This window comes from Rhinopithecus roxellana, chromosome 5, assembly GCF_007565055.1.
Source record: "Rhinopithecus roxellana isolate Shanxi Qingling chromosome 5, ASM756505v1, whole genome shotgun sequence".
Lineage (NCBI taxonomy): Eukaryota > Metazoa > Chordata > Mammalia > Primates > Cercopithecidae > Rhinopithecus > Rhinopithecus roxellana.
In genome coordinates this window covers 133573180-133595287 of record NC_044553.1, presented here as the reverse complement: position 1 = coordinate 133595287, position 22108 = coordinate 133573180, and the positions used below count along the sequence as shown (strand labels likewise).

General features: G+C 48.5%; 1 protein-coding gene across 4 annotated transcripts in view; it reads right to left on the bottom strand.

Annotated features, from left to right (window-relative positions):
- The window catches only part of JDP2 (Jun dimerization protein 2), a 43195-nt gene that overhangs the window by 4694 nt on the left and 16393 nt on the right, over positions 1 to 22108 (bottom strand). For all 4 annotated transcript variants that reach the window (XM_030930986.1, XM_030930987.1, XM_010382672.2 and 1 more), the window contains one exon: positions 4314 to 4418. In XM_030930986.1, coding sequence (XP_030786846.1) covers positions 4314 to 4418 — 105 coding nt within the window. The remainder of the gene's footprint in view (positions 1 to 4313; positions 4419 to 22108) is intronic.

The window sequence follows — 22108 nt, the reverse complement described above, 5'->3', positions numbered from 1 at the left end:
CTACACTGTGGTCAGCAAAGGCAGTAGAAAGAATACAAGGCGAAGGGCTGTGTGTCCTGGCTTTTAATCCTGGCTGTGTGACCTTGGCCACGTCACTTCCTCTGTCTGGGCCTCAGTTTCCTCCCAGAAAATATGATGATTGGCCCAGGGGACTTTAAGCATTAAGATTGTTTAAATTGGCGGGGCATGGTGGCTCACGCCTGCAATCCCAGCACTTTGGGAGGCCGAGGTGGGAGGATCACTTGTGTCCAGGAGTTCAAGACCAGCCTAGGCAACACACGGAAACCTCATCTCTACAAAAAACAGACAATTAGCCAGGCGTGGTGGTGTGCCTGTAGTACCAGCTACTCAGGAGGCTGAGGTGGGGGATCACTTGAGGCTGGGAGTACAAGGCTGCGGTGAGCTATGACTGTGCCACCGCACTCCAGCCTGGGTGACAAAGTGAGACTCTCTCAAAAACAGCAACAGCAACAACAAAAGATCGTCTGAATCTACATTTTTAAAAAGCTATTCTAAGGCACATAAAATACAATTCCACTAACTTGTTATAAGAGCTGAGAAGCAGCCTGATATGCCCTTTGAGCCTGAAAGACCTGTCTGGATTAAAATCCTGACTCTGCTACTTGCTAGCTATGCTTCCGCGAACGAGTTTCCTAATTTCTTTTGAGTCTGGGCAACCTGAATATTGTGTGGGGCACAGAGGAAACCCCAGGTTCTCGTCCTGACTCGGCCACTGTGTGATCTTGAACTTCATCAATGGATGAGACTCCATTTCCTCCTCCCAGGGCCACTGTGACCATCAAGGACAGAGTGGCTGTGAAGACCAGAGGGCACCAGGGGAATGTGAGATAGCATTATTGCTACTAACATCTAAAGAACCTGGGTTAGGACAGCATTGTGAGAGAAGCTGCCAGCATTATATAAGGCAGAAACACAGGGCCACTGCTCCTGACTGCAGACAGAGGAGGTACTGAGGTAGCCCCAGGGCCTGTGGGGTGTGGCCCTAACCCCTCCCAAGGCCTGCCCCTTCCCCCGGGTTCAGGGCTCGGCTAGTCTAGGCAGGCAAACTCTGAGATGCAGTAAGAATCTTGCAAGTGTAGATCTGGGTGTCCAGGGGTCAAGGGTGGGATGGTGGTTTTTTACCTATGATATATATACAGTTGTCTCTCAGTAGCCATGGGCAATTGGTCCCAGGACTCCCCGAGGATACCAAAATCCGAGGATGCTCAAGTTCCTTATATAAAACGGAGCATTATTTGGATATTGCCTATACATATCTCCCATATACTTTAAATCATCTCTAGGTTACTTATAATGACTAATACGATGTAAATGCTATGTAAATAGCTGCTATGCTGTGTTGTTTAGGTAATAATGACAAGGAAAAAAGTCTGCATGTGTTCACTACAGATGCTTTTTTTTCTGAATATTTTTGATCTGCTGTTTGTCAAATCACAGATGCAGAATGCTTGGCTATGAAAGGCCGCCTGTAGATATATGTCCCAACTGTATATATACCCTTACTTAATAAATAAATAATATTCACGAACAATTAATATATGTATCTCTGAGCCTTGTATTTTATCTATTAAAAATAAACTACAAGAGAATCCCCCAGGTCTGCAGGCACTGACTGTCAAGACAGCCGCCTGCATTCATCCCTTAAACTTCACACCCAACCTCTGCTTCCAAGGCTGGGGAGGAGAGGAGAACACACGCGTGAGGGGAGGACTGGGCTTGGGCCCAGACAATGCTGCCCAAATCTCCTCCCAGACCCCAAGGCCACACGCTTCTCTCTCACTGGAACAACATGACACTTCCAAAACTGATCCTTCTACTTCAATCTGTGCCCCACGTTGCCGCCAGAGGGATCTTTTGAAGGTATGCGTCTCCCTTCCTGCAGCCCTTCAGTGGCTCTCCATGACCATATAATTCATCATCCTAGTTCAGCACTTGTACGAGTGAAGGAAGGGGCTACTAATTATTAGGCCAGGACAACAGACACAGACTGGGCATGCCTCAGGCAACCCAGCATCTAGCATCACCCTATTATGAGGGATCTGGGCCCTGCCTGCCTCTCCACCCCACCGCTTGGTACTCTAAACTCCAGCTGGTATCCTTTTCAATGCCTTAAACACATCCTTAAACAGCACCTTTTGCCTTTGCTTGAGCCCTTCCATTCCTCCTAACCCCCTAGGGCCTCCATCTCGCTGCTCCTACTCCTCTTTTATGTCTGAATGGAAGCAGCCTTTCCTTAGCCTAGACCAGGACAGGGCCCTTGCTGTGTGTTCTCACAGCTCACTGGGCTTGCCCGACATGACGCTCAGCACACGTCACTATTCCTTGTTTCCTGCCTCCCATCCCACTGCCGACACCGCCTGCCTGCCCTCTGTGTCCCAGGCGCTCACTAAACACCTACTAAATGGATGAGTGGATCAGCAAAGGATGAATAAATCCAAGCCCACCACTCGCTAGCAGTGTGACCTTGGCCAAGTGACTTGACCTCTCTGAGCTACAGGTCAGTCTCTAAAATTGGGATAAATAAATTATCTCACTGAAATGTTACAAGGATTAAATAAAACATGGGAAATGCCTGGCACACCATAGGTGCTCAGCTAGTGCTATTGGACTGTGAAGGGCAGTGAGTGCCGTTCCTTGGGCACCAACTCTTTATTGCACTGGTGTGTCACTAACATGCTGTCCGCTCAGGCGTATCTCGCCTGGCAATTGGCTGACAAGCTCTTGAAGGCAGGGATCTCACGCGAAGCTTCTCTAGTCCCTGCTGTTTCTCATCCAGCTCTGCTCATGGCAGGCACTCGGTGCTGGAAATGAGGTATGTGACACTTCATCCATCTTGAAGGCTCATGTCTTAGAAACTTCCTGAAGATTCTCAGCCCAATGTTGTAGCACCCTCTCTTCCAACGGGCTCCCAGATCCAGGAGTCTAACTCCTGTCTACAGTAACCATTCCCTGCCCTGGACACTCACAGCCTGGAGGTAGATACATGGCCCCATGCTGTCTACACCCATGATCACAGAATAGCTCTCTGCTTGTTGCAAGTATGAGAAGATGCCCACAGACCCTCCAGAGTCCAAGAACACCAGGCCAATCTAGCCTTGTCTCTCCAGCTCCCACAGGAGGGCTGTGTCTGCTCCTTCCTGTGTGCCCCCAATGTACCCAACACAGGAATGCACATTTAGTACATGCTTAAAAATACCTGTTGAATCAATTAATGAACAAAAGAGCGAATGAATGAATGAATGAATGAATGAATGCCAATATAGCAGAGATGTGGACAAATTACTTAGCCCCCACACTTCCTTAGTTTCCTTATCTGTAGAAAGAAAATAATGAAGGTACCCACTTCATATGGTTATTATCCCAATAAAATGAGATGATGTACATACAGCATTTAGCACAGCACCCAACTTTACAAATAGTGGCAACTATTCTTAATTACTGTGTATTTACAGAATAGGACCTGCCCCATTCTGTTATTATTATACATTATCATTATTATTATTTAGCAGTGAAACAATGATTAGGGGTGGAAAGACCAGAGACTCCTGGCCTGGACTGATTAGCTTTCTGGTCATGTTCCCTCACTGCCAGCCACCATTTCTGAGATGCAGGGAAGCTCTAAGAGGCAGGACTCGGAAGAAAAAGAACAAACATCCTGCTTGGCACATTCCAAATGAAAGGGCAGGTAGGCCAGGAGGAAAAGCAACCCCTGGCTGACCTCTGCATGTAGAGCTGACCTCTGATTCCCAGAGGCAGCATCAAAGAGCTTGGAGGTCACCTTTAGTGGAGCTGAGGGGCTGGCCAGATGGCATGCAGGGCTGGATAAGCCACCTGCAGCTAAGGGAAGGAGCTTTTCTCTGTGCATAGGTAGCCAGGCCAGAGGCTGTGTCCAGTGCCCACATGCAGGATGTTACTACCTAGCTTCACTGGCACCCACCCTAGACAACTTTGGTAGCCACCAGGGAACCAAAATAGAGAGTGGCAGTCCTGGACCATCTGGGTCAATCAGCACCACGGGTCTATCCTCAGTGGAGGGGAACTTGGCTCCTCCTTCCTTCTTGGGCTTACAGGGGTTGTGTGGGCAGGAACTGCTGAAGGCTGCCCTTGGTTGTCTTAGTTCAGAGATAGGAGAGGAAATAGGAGGTAGCAAAGAGCAGAGCGGTCAAGGCTGCTTTGGCAGCTGCCAGCAGATGCTCATTGACTACAGAGACATCTGATGGCCTGTCCCGGTCCAGAGCACACAAGCTCACTCCAAGGAATGGCAGGCCTCCCCACCCACCCAGTCAGCTCACCCGCTGCAGAAACTCCGTGCGCTCCTTCTTCTTGTTCCGGCATCGGGCTGCTGCAACTTTGTTCTTCTCCCGGCGCCTTTTCCTTCGCTCCTCTTCCTCATCTAGCTGTGAGGGCACAGAGCCACTGATTAGACATTGAGGCAGGTTTGGAATACAGCTTCTCTCCTGACACACAGACAGAGGGACAACTTTGCCTTTCTAACTCATGTCTCGGCAGTGAACAAGTGATCACTTCTGCCAGCCCACTGCCTGGAGAGTTGGAAATATCTCCCAGCCAGTCCAAGGATCCTCTTAGAGCATCCCAGGGAGGAGTCAGAGGCCAAAAAGGGCAGGGATTCTGCTATGGTTTGAATGTGTCTCCCAAACTTCAAGTGTTAGAAACTTAATCCCCAATGCAACAGTGTTGAGAGGTGACACCTTTAAGAGGTGATTAGTAACAATATTAATGAATGGATTAATGTTGTTATTAGAAAAGGGGGTTTGTTATAAAAGGAAATTTGGTCCTTTCTTGCTCTCTTGTACTCTCTTGCTTTCCCACCTTCTGCCCTAGGATGATGCAGCAAGAAGGCCCTCACAAGACACCAGCACCTTGCTGTTGGACTTCACAACCTCTAGAACTGTGAGAAATAAATTTCTTTTCTTTATAAATTACTCAGTTGGTGGTATTCTGTAATAGCAACACAAAATGGACTAAGACAGATATCTGGGTTCAGATGTCCTGAGGGAGAAGCAAGCCCAGAGACTTAGGAGGCCCCTTGCTTCTGTCCCCAGGGTCCCTCAGCTCTCCCACAGGTGGGCATCCTAGGGGAAGAATATGCAAAAGCAGAGAAAAGGATTAAAGCCAGATGAGGAGTTCAGGAGGCCAGGAGCCTGGCAAGTCTACTCACATAGAGGTGGCACCCAACGGGCGGTGACGGCCTTTTCTTTTGCCCAGCCCAAGCCCTCTGGGTACAATTTTCCAGGCCAGTCATTCCCAGGCACTTCCTTTAAAAATGCCTTGGGCGGGCCGGGCGCGGTGGCTCAAGCCTGTAATCCCAGCACTTTGGGAGGCCGAGACGGGCAGATCACGAGGTCAGGAGATCGAGACCATCCTGGCTAACACAGTGAAACCCCGTCTCTACTAAAAAATACAAAAAACTAGCCGGGCGAGGTGGCGGGTGCCTGTAGTCCCAGCTACTCGGGAGGCTGAGGCAGGAGAATGGCGTGAACCCAGGAGGCGGAGCTTGCAGTGAGCTGAGATCCGGCCACTGCACTCCAGCCTGGGCGGCAGAGCAAGACTCCGTCTCAAAAAAAAAAAAAAAAAAAAATGCCTTGGGCATGGACACAGGTTCTACATTCCACTGCCACCCCTTCCCACCTCCTTGACTATCTTTGTCCTCTCCACTTACCTTCTGTTGGGATTTAAGATCTTCCCTGCCCCTCCATACCCAATATTCCTTTCTTGGTCCTTCCAAATGCTGGGATCCATTTCCTCTTGTCACTAACAGTCTCCCCAGCCTAGGATGCCCACCCGTGGGAGAGCTGAAGGACCCTGGGGCACAAGCAAGGGGCCTCCTGAGTCTCCGGGCTTGCTTCTTCCTCAGGACATGTTAAGAAATTCACTATGCATGAAACAGGACCCCTCGAATGGGGAGAAGGAGACTCACTGCCCACTAGCACAGACTTCAAATAAAAGTTGCTGTTGTTATTGTTCCATTAGTAATAATAACAAGAGGTGCCATTTGTTGCCTACTTTGCTAAATGCTTTAAACACATATCATTTAATCCTCACTATCAAAGTCTTATGAGGAAGTTACTATTACTGTACCATTTTACAGATGGTGAGACTGAGGCTCAATAGTTCAATTTGCCCAAGGCCATACAACTAGAAAATAGCAGAGTCAGGATTCAAACTTAGATTTCTGTGGTTTCAACCATCCTGCTCCTGACCACTAGCCCTTACGGCCCTAGCCCGTCAGGAGCACGTTGATGTGGCACTTCTTGCTGTCCATTACCTACCAGGAAAATCTGAAGGACACCCAGGACCAGCTGGGCTGGGGACAGCCCAGAGTCATAGGCCATTAGAGAAGCCGTTGGATTGCCCTGGGCTTGCCAACTCTCTCACTTCTCCAGCCAGGGAGAAGGGTGCGGGGGGTGACTCTGGCAGCCCAAGGCCTGGAACAAGGTCTCAGCCCAAAGGGCTATAGGCCAGGAAAATAAACAGCCTCTCTCTGCACACTCCCAGCATGCTCTGGGGGCTCAGGACAGAGTGTCTGGGCCTGAGACCAGCACCATGGCCATCAGCACAGGCCTTGGCAGGGTAGCCCCCTTTCTGCCTCCTCACCACCTCTGAGCTTCTCCCTGCCCGACTCCCACCCCACCTGGGAGTCAGCTGCAGAGGCACCTCGTCGATACCGCCACACCCAAGCACCTCCCAGTCCCTTGGCCTTCTTTGAAACTGAACCAGAAGTGACAGCTCCTCTGGCTGACCTGTATCTGGGAAAATAGAAACCTGGCTGAAATTGATTCCGCCCAACCTTAACCTCACCCCCAACAAGGCCAAGGTAACTGTGACGACAGGCAGAGGGAAGGAACTGGAGGAAGTGGCTGGCGGTGCAATCTCCCTTCGGCCAGGAGGGTTTGCCCACAAACTGCCAAGGTGATGTGTGCAGCCTGGGTACTGCAGGACCTTGTGTCCTCCCCTGAGTAACCAACCTCTGTCCTCCAAGGCTTCACTCCCTACCCCCATCCTGCACATGGCCTCATTCCACAGAAAGTCAGAAGCAGACGGAAGCTGCTTTAGCAGCAATGCAAAAAGATTCAGAGCTGGAATAAAGTTTAAGAGATCAACTGGGCCAGGCTGAGGCCCAGGTCACCAGGTCAGGGGTCGCTCCTCCTCCCCTCTCCAGTCACATTCATTCCCTCCTGCATCACCCTCTACTCCAAATGTCTCACCCTTCTCCAAGCCAGCCAGGCCCTCTCAGCCTTGAGTGAGATATCCTTCCTTTCCCACTTGGTTAAACTCTTACTCAACCTCGAAAGTAAACATCACCTCCTCCAGGAAGGGTCCTTTGACTCCCCAGATAGAATCAGCCGCTTTTAGCTAAAAACAGAACTATCATTCAACCCAGCAATCCCATTCCTGAGTATATACCCAAAGGAATAGAAGTCGTTCTACCATAAAGACATATGCATGTGCATGTTCATTGCAGCACTATTCACAATAGCAAAGACACGGAATCAACCTGAATGCTCAATGCCAGATTGGATAAAGAAAATGTGGTACATATATACCACGGAGTATTATGCAGCCATAAAAAGGAACAGGATCATGTCTTTTGTGGGAATATGTATGGAGCTCAGGTTATTATCCTTAGCAAACTACCACAGGAACAGAAAACCAAATACTGCATGTTCTCACTGATAAGTGGGAGCTAAATGATGACAACACATGGACACAAAGGGGGAACAACACACACTGGGGCCTATTTGAGGGTGGAAGTCGGGAGGAGGGAGAGGATCAGAAAAAATAACTATTGGCTACTAGGCTTAGAACCTGGGTGATGAAATAATCTGTACAACAAACCCTTGTGACACGAATTTACCTATATAACATATCTGCACATGTACCCCTGCACCTAAAATAAAAGTTAAAAAAGAAAAAGAATCCGCTGCTTTTTTGGCGCTGCTACAGCACTGTAGGAGTCTCCATCGCATCCTACCACAAGCCTTGGTTTGCGTGGGTGCCTGTTTTCCCTGCTAGCCTGGAGGCCGGGACCTGAGCATTCCTGGCACCTGGTACAGCGCGTGGCACTCAGGAGGGGCTCAACAAATGTCACTCAGATGAGTGACTGGAATTCAGGATTCCGGAGAGAGATGCTACAGGCTTGGGTTCTTTCATTACAAAGTGACTTATTACCCATGTTTGAATCTACATGGCCTTTTCCCCAGCACTCACGGGAGCTTTCTCTGCTGGGGTAGCCTCTTCTCTCTGTTTACAGTAGGCCAGCAAAGCTTGGAGACCGGGGCCTGCCTTCCCTAGAAGCAGAGTTTAGATTTGGGGGCACAGGCCCCTGATAGCTATGGCAAGTCTGCATGAGTCCTAAGCAGGCCAGGAAAAAATTCAGGGTATGTGCTGAGGCCTAGAGCCCCCAGTTCCACAGCCACCGCCGGCTTCCAAGCCCAGCCCCAGGCCTTTTCTGCACCCATTCCCCCAACCTTGGCTGGTATCTCCCAATGAGGCAAGATGTTCCCAAACTCCCATCCTCACACCTTCCCCATTGAAACTGTGCTGCATCACCCGTAAATCCTCAAGCTGCTATTTAAGAGCTGCCCAGAGATGTAGAAAACAGCTGTTAAGGTCCTACCAGAAATGAGATAGGCATTTGGCAGAGCCCCTCTGCCTTCATGCCTCACAGCTAACTTGGAGACTCTCCCCAGCCCTCCCTGGGACTCCTTCGTCCCCAGAGTCAGGGCTGCTGCCTCCTTCTTCCTGGTGCTTCTTGAATTCTCTAAAGCATTTGCCCATGTGTGGGAGAAAGACGGTAGACAGTATTTGTATCACACGCGGCTCTGACATCTGAAACCGGAACCCCAAACTGGCTGACAATGATTTGTTTCTGCAGATACAGCTGGAAGAACCAGGATGTTTGAGGAGGAGGCAGCTCAATACATTTAAAGAACCATGAGCTGGGCGCAGTGGCTCAAGCCTGTAATCCCAGCACTTTGGGAGGCCGAGACGGGCGGATCACGAGGTCAGGAGATCGAGACCATCCTGGCTAATAGGGTGAAACCCCGTCTCTACTAAAAAAATACAAAAAACTAGCCAGGCGAGGTAGTGGGCGCCTGTAGTCCCAGCTACTCGGGAGGCTGAGGCAGGAGAATGGCGTGAACCCGGGAGGCGGAGCTTGCAGTGAGCTGAGATCTGGCCACTGCACCCCAGCCTGGGCGACAGAGCGAGACTTCGTCTCAAAAAAAAAAAAAAAAAAAAAAAAAAAAAGAACCATGAGATGCGGGCTGGGGGTGGGAGGGGAGCATGCTTTTCCCTGTTCACAAACTTAGCATTGGCTCTGTTTTCCCGCAGTTTCCCAGGAAGGCCCAAGGGCAAGGTCATCTGGATCCTGGCAGTGAGGGGTGCTGCTGCGCCACACTTCACATTGGATGGAGAGACCTGGGGACTTAGGACCATGAGGGTCCTCTTGTGGAGCAGCCCCGCCTCACCCAGACCCGTCCGTTCTCAGACAGCCTGTTCTCAAGCCCCTGCCACAGCTGACTGGACGAGGCATGAGCAGCTGAGCTGAGCTGTACTCACTGTCCTGGAATTTTAAATTGGTCTGGGAGATCCTGAGTGCTGGACTGAGGGGTCATGCAGGGCCGGGCAACCAACATCAGTCACAGGCCCGGAGAGGCAGGAACATCGGGCTGTGAAGTTTAGGGTGAGCAGAGACCACAGACCACGTGGCAAGAGAGAAACAACCACGCAGCTCCAAGAGGGGGTCAGGGAGACAAAGAAACAGGCAAAGAGAGGGAAAGGGGGATGGAGCCTCTTAATGGCCAAGTTCAACCAGAAGCCAGAGTGGAAGGACTCCTGGGTAATGTCGTCCATTGATATGGGCCACCTGGGGCACAGAGCAGGGCAAAACGGGAATGGACCTGATGGGCAAAGAGGACTGTTCCGTGTATGAATCTATCTCTGTGATTGACATAAGTCCACCCACAGTCCTGGCCCCAGTCAGGGCCTGCAGGCAGGAGTCAATGACAACAGCAGTTGGGAGATTCCTACAGGGCCCATGGTCATCCCCACAGCGAGCACTTCCTGGACGTTTGCCAGGAGTCAGGCACTGTGGAGTGTGGCTGACCGACAGCACAATCAGCCTCACCTGAGCACTTGTTAGAAATGCAGTCTTGAAGGCCACCCGGACCTACTGAATCAGGGTCTGCATGCAGTACATGCACACGCAGATTTGTGTGCCCAGAGAAGTTTGCCCTGGAGCCAGTTAAGGACTCACACAGGCCATTTAGCAGGTTGTAATGATTCCACCTGCAAAATACATCTCTAAGTTGTCCACCACACTCTCCATCCCTGCTGCCTCCAGCCTGGTCCAAGCCCTTGTCGCCTCTGCCCTGTAAGACTGCAATGGCTCCTAAGGGCTCTCCCTGGCTAAAACAGAAGTCAGCTCCTCTGCTTGCAACCCTCCAACAGCTTCTATCACATGTGACCCACAGAACCAAGAAAACTGGCCCCTCCTGCCTCTCTAACCTTCCACTACATCGCCCTCCTCTACCCCTCAACTGCAACAGCAGGCCTCCTTCCTATCCAAAATGACAAGTTCTTCCCTGTCCCCTGGGTTTGCACTTGCTGCTCCTTCTGCTGCCACTTCTTGACTTCTTTACTGACCACCCTAAACTAAAAGCCCTGTCCTGTTACCATCTCCCTGTGTATTTCCTTCAAGGTGCATTCACTAATAGCACTTACCTTTTTCACATACATGTTTGCCTGCCCACTGTCAGTTTCCCATGAAAACCTTAGTTAATCTATATAAATACCTCAGTCTATCATCACCTTCACCACTATCACTCAGCCACCAGAGCTGAGCATGGCACAGAATGGGTGTTTATTAACTAAATTAACTACATTTAATTTGCCGTCCCAAGTAAGTTACCCAGCACGGCTCTATCAACTTCCCTGCTTTTGCAGATGAGGAAACTACAAATATCAAGGCTGCATAGATGCTCAGTGACAGCTCAGGATTCGAATCCAGGTCTTTGGGCCCCAGGGCCCGAGCACATCCCGCTCTTCAAGGGGTGGGTGGTCTGAGCGTGGTCACTGCCCTTAGAGTTAGAAGTTTTTAACATGTTTTAAAAAACGTTATTGCACAGTTTACATGAAGGTGTAACATTCAAGCTCCACGGTTTAAAGGAGGGGATGTCACCAGCTCCTCTCCGGCCTAACCCTCACCTATTTCTGTGTTTCTCATGCCTGGTCTGCAGGTGGCGCGGCATTTCCACAGTGACAAACAGCAGCCCAGATGTGATTTTGAATTCTGACTTTTCATAAGCGTTTTCAAAAATATAGCTTGCAGGACCCACAAAGAGACAGAATGAGAAAGAGAAATGACATTCTCAACCCAAGGCACTGAAAATACAGAAACTCTCACATGGACAAAGAAAGGAAGTAATAAGTGAAAATAGATAAAAAAGAAAAACCAAAAAACCCTAGCACTAACCAGAGTAGCATAGGTCTGAAGGGCTCTGTCTCATACTAAGAATTGTTGCCCTGGGCAGAGAGAACCAGGCTAATCTGAGACTTGAGGCATCAGAGTTGACAGTGTGAGCTTTGGTTGGTGGGGTTGGGGGGTGGTCTTTAAGACCTGAGTTCCTCCAGAAGCTCTGCTGTAGACCAGCTGTGTGCTCCTGCGCAAGTTACTTGGCGTCTCTGAGCCTCCGTTCCTCACTGGTACAGGAAGGTACTGAGCCCTGCCGCACATGGTAGTCATGAGGACTGGGTTCCAGCCCAGAGCCAGGAGCACAGGAAGAGTTCCGTGATGCCAGCTTCCCTGCCTGCCTTCCCAGGCAAGGCGGAGGCGGTGCTATTGCAGCAGCGGCACACTGGCCTGCCTCCGGGCAGAACGCGGCACAGAAAGACTTGCGGAGAGGGAGGAGCAGGGTGGGGGGTTCTGGGCATGCTGAGCTGTCAGTGAGTAGGCCTGGAGTAACAGCCTCGCAGCCTCCAAATCTAGCCTCGAGCCTCGCACAGCCAGCCAGGCCCACCAGGGCCCCCCTGCATGGAAGAGCCACATTTCAACACCAGGGACCCATGAGCACCCTGGGAAGTAAACACCCAAATACCAAACATACCAGACATTCCCCCACATAAACAGGGCTGCACTGAGCCAGGGGCTGCGGTCCTTCCCCACTTCCCCACCCCCCATCAACAAAGTAGGGCAGTTCAGGGACAAGACCTTGGCCTGCCCAGCCAGCTAGGCCCACAGCCTCCTCCCACCCCAGGAGGGAGGAATGAGGAAACCCCAGGGGCTCTCAGCCAACTCCCTTGCTGACCCCCTGCAGCCTGCAGAGGCCAGGCCCTCCCAGCATCCCCCATGGGGTTGAGCTGTTGGAAACTCTCTGCCCTCCTGTCTCTCCCATCATCTCTTGCCAGGCCTTCTTACTCAGTGGCCAAGGTCTGGACCTCAGCTGTGAAATACTGAGCTGTTTCAGTGAACAGCGGGCAGGGCTTTAGGAGAAAATTCAAGACAAATGGTCAGTCTAAGGCTGGGGTTGCAAACTCACATCACCTCAGGGGTCAAGCAAGTAACTCACCATTAGTGAAGGAGGAGGGCTGGATGGGGCGGTGTCCACCCCTCCTGCCATGGGAGGGGACACTAGCCCCAGTGGGATGCAGGCTCAGTGCTGCTAATTCTTCCAAGTTTTCAAAAAAATATAAATTTTTAAAGTAAAATCTCCCAATTTTGAATGTCAGCAACAAATTCCGTTTTGAAAGGAACACCGCATGAGCCAAACAAAGCACATGTGTGGGCTGCACTGGCCCACGGCAGCTGGTTCATGACCTCCGGCAGGCAGCTGACCCTAGCGCGCTTGTCCTCAGGAGCCTGGGCTCTGGTCACCACACTGCCCTACTCTGTGACCTCGAGTCAATCAGGTCAGCTCTCAGGTCCTGGGGCTCATCTTTAATAAGCACAAGTAGCTCCCAGTTCTCACTAACCTTCAAACACACCTGCAAGGTGGGTCTCAGAGGCCTTATTTTACAAGTGAGAAAACTGAGGCTCAGCGAGGTGGAGTGTCTGCCCGAGGCTGCCGAGCTGGGAAAAGACAGGGATTGACTCCATTCCATCAGGCTACCTTCCACACGGTGGGCTGGACTAAAATCTCCGCAAAGTCCTTTCCATCTCTGACTTCTCTGGGTTTTTATTCATCCAGCCTTCAAGGGCAGCGTAGGCCTGCTTGAGGGGAGAAGGGGTGGGATGTAGGAAGGGTGCCCCCTAACTTCTTATAAGAAGTTTCTTAGCTGGGCACAGTGGTGTACACCGGTAGTCCCAGCCACTCAGGAGGCTGAGGCTGGAGGATTGCTTGAGCCCAGGATGTTGAGACCACAGTGAGCCGTGATTGTGCCACTGCACTCCAGCCCGGGCAACAGAGCGAGACTCTGTCTCAAGAAAAAGAAAAAAGAAGTTTCTGCTTTTACAGACTGTCAGTGCCAGGGGCTCTTGGAAGCAGCAAGGCTAATCCCTAGATTTTACAGATGAGGAAACTGAGTCCCAGAAAAGCAGCAAGGCTAGTCCCTAGATTTTACAGATGAGGAAACTGAGTCCCAGAGAAGGAAATGGCTTGCTCTTGAAGACAGGGATTGGATCTTCACAGACCAGCCCAGAGGACACTGCTCAGTCCATCCTCCTGGGAGGCTCTGCCTGACTGTGCATCATCCCTTTTTCCTGAATTTTTCCATGCCCTGGACCCACTCCCCGACACCTGCCCATCCTCTGACCTTGCCTTTCCAGTCTCCTGCTTCTTCCCATCCCTTCGGGGCTGTTTTCCAGGTCCCATCCTTGGCCTGCTACTCTCCTCACTCGATATGCATGGCCTGTGGGTCTCCGTTTTCATTTACCCAATGGTTTCAGCCACCACCCATACACTAATGCCAACCAAATCTGAATGTGCAGACCCAAATATCCAAGTGCCCGCTGGGCCAGACGCTCAATGTGGATGTCCCTGAGGGCTCACTACCCGCCTCCCCATACCCCCATCCCTCTTGTTATCTCCAATTTTGATCACACCAGCCATCCAATTCTAGATTTTAGATCTTCCTCAGATTTGCTCCCCCCATCCACCCCCACTGTGACTTTCCAGGCCCACTCTCTCTCTTGGACTACTGCCCCAGGCCCCCAGGAGGCCTCCAGATCCTGCACAACCATCCTCCACCCTAGCCATCAGAAGGAATCTTTCTAAAATGCAAATTTGACCCAGTTACTGTCCACCTTACCCTCAGGATGAGGCCCAAGCTCCTATGTCAAATGAGGTTGCTGAGACTTGGCCCCACCTGCTGTGTTCTTACCACCTGTCGATCCCAGGGTTCCGCTCTATGCTCCTGAAACACTGAGGTGCTACATACCGTACGCTTCCCTGGCCTGCATGCCTTTGCCCTGCTGTCCCCTTAGCTTACTTCTCATGTCTCCTGTACATGCAGCTGGAGCATCACTTCCCACAGGAAGCCCTCCCTGATTTTCATGCCCTGTAGGCTGAGGAGGTGTCCTTCTGCTCTGAGCGTATCCTGGCCCCTACTGTATTATATTCTATTCTCTGTTTCTGACTCCTCCAATAAACTGGGAGTTCCACAAGGGCAAAGTCTGCATCTTACTGACTTTTTGTGTGCTTAGCACCTTGCATGGTTAGGGAGGAAGGGAGGCGTTATCCACAGAACTGGTGACCTGGGCAAGAACCCAGAACTCCTGACTCCAAGTCCAAGGCTCTTTCCACTTCACTTCAGCTGCCCCCAACACCAGGATGTAATCAAGCACATTCACCTGTGAACAAACCCACACACTGGACCCTGTGCTCACTCAAATCAGCTCAGCCAACCACCAGGTGAAGGCTCTGAACAAGAGCTGGCAGAGGCAATGGCTCCACCTGCCAAGATGAGTCACTCGGCTCCCATGGCTGGGGGCGCGGGTGGATAAGCCATTGCTCCGTGTGCACAGCATCTACAGGAAACGGTGGGGAGCAGGGCTGCATACTAAGCTCCAGCCTTAGATTCTGCAACTGAGAAGACCCAGAGACCCTGGATCCTGGCTGCAACCTCAGGCCAGGAACTCAAGGTCAGAGAAGGGGAATGAGTGTGCCCAGGTCCTGGGTCAGACAGTGACAGGACCAACTGAAAGGCTACTGCTTTCTGGGAAGAGGCAGGGGACACCCTCTGTATGAACTGAAAGCCTGACACCCTACAATCTTTGTGGGGCATCAGAGCCCACAGGTGGATCCTTCCAAACTGACTCCTCGGTCTCCTCACATCTCAGCAATCTGCAGCATGTTTCTGATCATGGCCCTCCCAACTCCCCTTGTCCATAGTAAAAACCTTCTTCTGCATTAAGAGAGCCCCAAAAACAATAGGCTGCTGAGGTGTGAGGCTGGTTTATATGAACAGAATAGGAAAAGGCCATTCTCTCAAAAACCAGTGGAGAACAGTCCCATTTCCACAGCTAAGAAAAGACAGCATTGTGTTTGGAACAAAGCCTGAGAAAGCCAGCTAGGCAGGGTGACACCCATTTACAGCCGGTTTTGCTAAGGAAAGAGCAAACACTGTTACTACAAAAGTGAGAACGAGTCCAGGAGACGCAGGAAAAATCACCTTGGCACAGACAGAAAACCTAACACTGAAGAGAAAAAGAGATGATGATTGCTAGGAAATCCTTTTGCTGGAGAAGAGCTATTTGGGGAAGGATGTCTTTTGCTGAAATATGTCTATTTCAGGCCCATTTCATATTTATGATTTAGTGGGGTCTCGTTTCCCACTAGGCAATCAATCTGTTTTCTTGTCCAATTGACAGTCACTTCAAAAGATGAGAAAAGGAGAGAAATGGTGGCCCCCACAAGACCCTCACCACCCCCAAAAAGACTGGTGAGAAGCAGAATGCATCTGGTAGGGAAAAATCTGTCTTCTTCTCAAAGAGTTAATAATACAGCTGAAACTGACTCTTTAACAACAACAAATGGTGTAATATGCCTTGATTACACTGGGTCAAAAATGGAGACAAGAGCTCCTGCAAAATGACTCTATCTACAATTAAATGAAAATGCAGTCGTTGCACAGAATATTTATGAACAAGGCTGTTCTGAAAGTCCCGAGCTGGCCAAAGTAGGAGAACATTTCAAGTGCCATCTTATTAAAGCCTTTGAAAGTCATTTGTCTTTCATCATGAAGGTGAAAAACAAGGTCCTTGGCTTAATTATTCTCTACCAAGGCAGTTCCATTTAATCTGTATGCAGGGTGTGTGGCTAAAACGTGCATTTCAGCCAATTTTTTCAAGCACAAGGCACAGATAACAGACAAATCTCCCAGCAAAGGCAAACTCTCCATCAAGAATACTGAACACCAGCTAATATAAACCCCACTGAGGTGAGAGGGCCACACAGTTCACAACCATGAGTATCTGGCCCAGAGGATGGAAGAGGGGTTTTACCAAGAGTGATTTATTTAAGGAGATGGATGCAATTTAGGTGCAGAGAGGAGGTATGGAAGGGCTTTGCCATACTGAGGCAGATGGAGTGGGACACAGAGCTCCCCATTGCCAGGGCTACGGAGTGGATCCTCGGTTATCAGACCAGAACTGCTGAGAACTCTGGGTCAGCAGCAGCAAATGAGGGCTCCTTTGGCATGAGAACAGCTTCTCTGATTCTCTCTTCTAAAACAATGAAGGAACCAGCCTATTGACAAGCTTGGCAGCTTAATTAATTGGGAAGTCCCTTAGGGCACGGACACGGCAATGTTGAGCATCTCAAGACATGGAAATAACTGGTTTGGAAACGCTAAGGTGTTTGCTGACTCAGAAGGCAACCCCTGCCTTACACAGATTCAGGGGACTATAAGCATTAATGCGTATCCAATGGCAGGTGGATCCATTTAAGAAGCTTGAGCTAGGTGTTGAGAAAAATGTGGTTTTAGATCCTTTATTCTCAGAATCTCTGCCAGTCAGAGCTGGAAGGGGCGACCATGTAGACATGCTCTGCATGTGCAGAGAGCATCAGAATGCCCTGGGGGGCTTATTGCATCATGGATTTCTGGGCCCCACCCTTTAGAGAGTGTGCTTCAGTATGTTTAGGTTAAGACCCAAGAATTTGCACTTCTAACAAGCTCCCAGATGCTGACCCCACTTTAAGTAGCATCCATTGGTTTCAGCAACAGAAACATCTTGTTCAAATGATACCACAAAATACTCAACAGGTTAAGGCGGTATATATTTTACTTATGGGCTTACTTAAGGGCTTACAATTGCATCATATCCTTATTATAGTCATTTAATGAGAACAAAAAGATGTGTTTTGGCTGGTGCAAAACCTTTAACTCAGAAGTTATCTGGGATATTTGCAGGTTTCTGATAATCTTGTATCCAAATTATTCCTGTCTTTTGTTTTTCTTTCACATTCAGATTAGTAGTTAGTTACAGATGGTAGGTAGGTAATAGCTAGCTAGCTAGATAGACAGGCTGGGCGTGGTGGCTCACGCCTGTAATCCCAGCACTTTGGGAGGCCAAGGCGGGCGGATCACTCTGAGCTCAGGTGTTCGAGACCAGCCTGGGCAACATGGCAAAACCCCATCTCTACTAAAAATACAAAAATTAGTGAGGCATGGTGGCGCACACCTGTAATCCCAGCTATTCAGGAGGCTGAGGCAGGAGAATCACTTGAACCCCAGAGGCGGAGGTTGCAGTGAGCCGAGATCGCACCACTGCACTCCAGCCTGGGTGACAGTGAGACTCTATCTCAAAAAAAAAAAAAAAAAAAAGATAGATAGATAATGCCTCATCAGCTTGCTTTCCACTCTCAAGATGCTCATCAGTTAATGCGAAGTAGCAGGAAGAGCTTTGTTCGGAAGTCTATGTAAAATAGATTAACCTGGCACCAGCTGTCACCTTGGCAGTGCTCTCCAAGGTGTTAGATCTGATAACTAATAGGTATGAGCATGTGTGTGGATCTTGTCTTTTTAAAATAATAGATAAAATTATGCTTTAAAAATGAGACCCTGGCAAGTGATTTAATCTTCTGAGCCTCAGCTCCCTAACAACTCATGCTACGAATAACACTACCTCATAGGGTTGTTGGAATAGATCAGAGATGATGTCTACAAAAGAAGTTTGCAACTATAAAGTGCATTGCTTGTGTATGACTTCTGACCTGAACACAGACGTCCTTGCTCCTTCAAAGACCTGGGCAGGTTTCTCACCTGAATTACCAGGGTTTTCAGCTAATGGCTACAGGTTAGAACACCTGCCAGCCCCACTCAGACCAACTGAATCAGGATCAATATTTTTGAAAGACTTTCCGGGGAATTCTAATCAGTAGTCAGAGTTAGAAACTGCTGTTCTATACCATATATCCTCCCTAGTTCTATATTAAATCCTATCCGATTGTTCTCCTTGCTCCTGGATAGATACTAGCAATAAAAAGGAAAAAAGGCTTCTTCACTGCCACTGGTCTAAAAGGGGATTTTAATAACCCTAGCAACTAATTCTGGAACATTGCTACACACTGGAGGATTTGCATACATTATTCCTTTTCAGCCTACCCACAACCCTGTAAGGCAGATATTCTTCTTCTCCATTTTTAAAAGAGTTTATTGGGATCAAACTCACACATACCATACAATTTGTCCATTAAAGTGTACAATTCACCAACTTGTATTATATCCAGAGTTGTGCAACCATCACGACAATCAATTTGAGAACATTTTCATCACCCCCAAAAGAAACCTCATATCCCTTGGCCATCACTCCCCACTCCTCTCATCTCCCCACCCCTAGGCAACTGGCTCTACTTCCTGTCTCTATGAATTTGCCTGTTCTGGATGTTTCGTCTAAATGGAACCACACAATATGTGGTCTCTTGTGGCTGGCTTCTTTTAAACAGCATACCATTTTTAAGGTTCATCCATATTACAGCATGTATCAGTTCTTCATTCCTTTCTATGGCTAAATAATAATCCATTGTATAGATAGACCATGTTTTATTTATTCATGTACCAATTGATAGACATCTGAGCTGCTTCCACTTTGGAGCTATTGTGAATAATGCCGCTATAAACGCTCAGGTACGTTTTTGTGTGGACATGTTTTCCTTCCTGTTGGGTATATATGTAGGAGTGAAATTGCTGGATCGCATGGGAACTCTGTTTAGCCCTTTGAGGAACCGCCAGACTGTTTTCCAAAGTGGCTGCATCATTTTACATTCCCACAATCAATTCATGACGACAGCTTCTCCACATTCTCACCAATATCTGTTATTATCTCTCTTTTTCCATTATAGTCATCCCAGTGGGTGCAAAATAGTATCTCATCATGGTTTTGACTTGTATTTCCTTGATGGCTATGATGTTGAGCATTTTTTCATGTGCTTATTCACCATTTATATATTTTCTTTGGAGAAATGAGTATTGAGATCCTTTGCCCATTTTTCTACTGGGTTATTTGTCTTATTATTGAGATGTAATCATTATTTATATATTCTAGATACAAGTCCCTTATTAGATCTACGATTTGCAAACATTTTCTCTCATTCTGTGGATTGTCTTTTTACTTTGTGTCCTTTGAAGTACCAAAGTTTTTAATTTTGATGATGTCCAATTTATTTTTTATTTTGTTGCTTTTATTTTTGGCGTAAAATCTAAGAAACCACTACCTAATCCAAGGTCATAAAGATTTATGGCTGTTTTCTTCTAAGAGTATTCTAGTTTTCACTCTTAAATTTAGTTCGTTGATCCATTTTGAGATAATTTATGTATATGGTACTAGGTGCTAGGTAGGGGTCTGTTCCCCTAATTTTATAAGGGATGAAGTTGAATTTCAAACATCTAGTGAAGTCTCCAGAGCCAAACCATTCCAGTGCAGCAGTCCTGCTTTGCTACATTGCCTCCAAAAACGCAAGGGTTTTTATTTGCGGGGGTTGGGTAGTTGGTAGGGTGTAGGGAGGACTACAGAGGCAAACCACAGAGAAGTTTGTCAGAGCATACACATGCACTATGCTCAGTGAAAGGGGACCCTGCAGTCACAGAGCAGAGCACAATCAATGAGCCCCAGCATATGGCAGGTTGTACACAACCTCGAGGGGTGGCTAAACCCAGAGGAGGCCCAGGCCCTCACTCCCAGCATTTTCACATCCTGCCTGAATCCATCCGTACGTTCCTCTAGACCTCCATGCTGCAACCTCAGGCCAGGTTGCCTTGTGCCTTTTGGGCACAGTAGAAGGAAGAAAGACTTAAATGGCTTCACAGTTGTTCAGTCAGATGAGCCTCCCCCAGGAGAGGACTCAGTTTCCCAACTCTGAGTATATGTTGCCAGTGGACCTGGAAACATCAAAGTAAGATGGCAGGATTGACAGAAGGGTTGACAGCCCATCTTAAGGCTGCTAAAAAAACTGATGGTTGATGGGAATCCAACGATGACATTAACACCACAGGAAACAAGATAAGGGGTCACAGAAGGCAGCTTAGGGGAAAACAGAGGCTTGAAGAGCCTTCTCATTTATAGTTTGTGATGATAACTAAAACTCCAGCTGCATCTAAACTGTATAAACAACCAGAAACTGGAAAGTCTGCTTGCTTCCCTGAAACCCAGGTCATAGGCTAACACTTTAGAAAGCTCAGTGCTGTCAGAATAGGTAGTTCACTACACATGGAATCAGTCTCTAACAAAGGTAATTTATGGACATACTGCACTACAGTCAAGGTCATCTTTCACACAGCACCTCACTTAATCTTCATGGTGAAGCTCTATCATGAGGACGTGGATCCAGTCGCCATGTGGAGTATGTGCAGGAAGCTGCACTACTTTGGAAAGGGCAGTTTGGATTTCCTCCTGTTACAGATGAGGAAACGAGCTAACTTTTCCAAGGTTATGCTAGGAATGAGTGAGAGCCAGACTTTGAACCCAGAACTTGCACCCAAGCCCAGAGCTCTTCCCAGGCCCCAGAAGCAGCCCCTCTGGTTAGGAAGCCTGGATGTGCCCTGCTCCCACAACACCTCAGACCACCCACCATTTCCGAGGGCAAAATACCCTCAGGTCAATACAAGCCCAAGAAACAGGCTTTTGATTCAATTATAAAAACTACCTTGCATGATCAACACATTTGAAAAGTGAGTCACAAGCCTACCTTACATCTGGGTCTTAGTAAGTGCCAGGCATCATGTGAAACCTTTAGCAGTATTAGTTCATTTCATTATCATAGCAACAGCAAGGCTTTGTGACTCACACCTGTAATCCCAGCACTTTGGGAGGCCGAGATGGGAGGATCGCTTGAGCCCAGGAGTCCACAAACAGCCTGGGCAACATGGCGAAACCCCCATCTCTACAAAAAATACAAAAATTAGCCAGGCCTGGTGACATGTGCCTGTAGTCCCAGCTACTCAGGGGGCTGAGTTGGGAGGATTGCTGGAGCTCAGGAGGTCAAGGCTGCAGTGAGTCAAGATCGTGCCACTGCACTCCAGCCTGGGCAACAGAGTGAGAATCTGTCTCAAAAAAAAAAAAAAAAAAAAAAAAAAAATCATAACAACACTAAGTGGTAGGTATTATTATTATCCTCACTTTAAGATATTAATAGAAAACCTAAGAAGCTGTAAGGCTTCCTGAGCTTTTCAGAGGTGTCTGATTTCTGCTAAGGACATAGAGATCCAGCCACATCCTCACCACCACCTCTCCAAGGGACCTTGTGCTAGGATAACAGTGGGTGTGACCGACTTCTGATTTTAAATAAAAGCCTCAGAACCCTTGTGAATGCTCTGGATATGGTATCAAATAAGACTCAACACCATAGAGGCCAATGTTAAACATACTCATAGCTGCCTTTAACTATCACTCATTCTCCCTCAAATTTAAATTTTTTTTAAGCTAACAGCTTTCGAAAATGTGCTAACAAAGTAACGGAACTAAAGTGGAAATTACAGATTTCAAAGATGAGTTGGGAGATTCTGTTCCAAGAGAGGACAGATTGGACCTCTCTGCCAAACAAGTATGAGACAAAAAAAGCATCTGAGTCAGGGGGAAGAAGGCCAATGCTATTCCAAAAGCCACAATTAAAAACCAATTATGCAAAGCTTG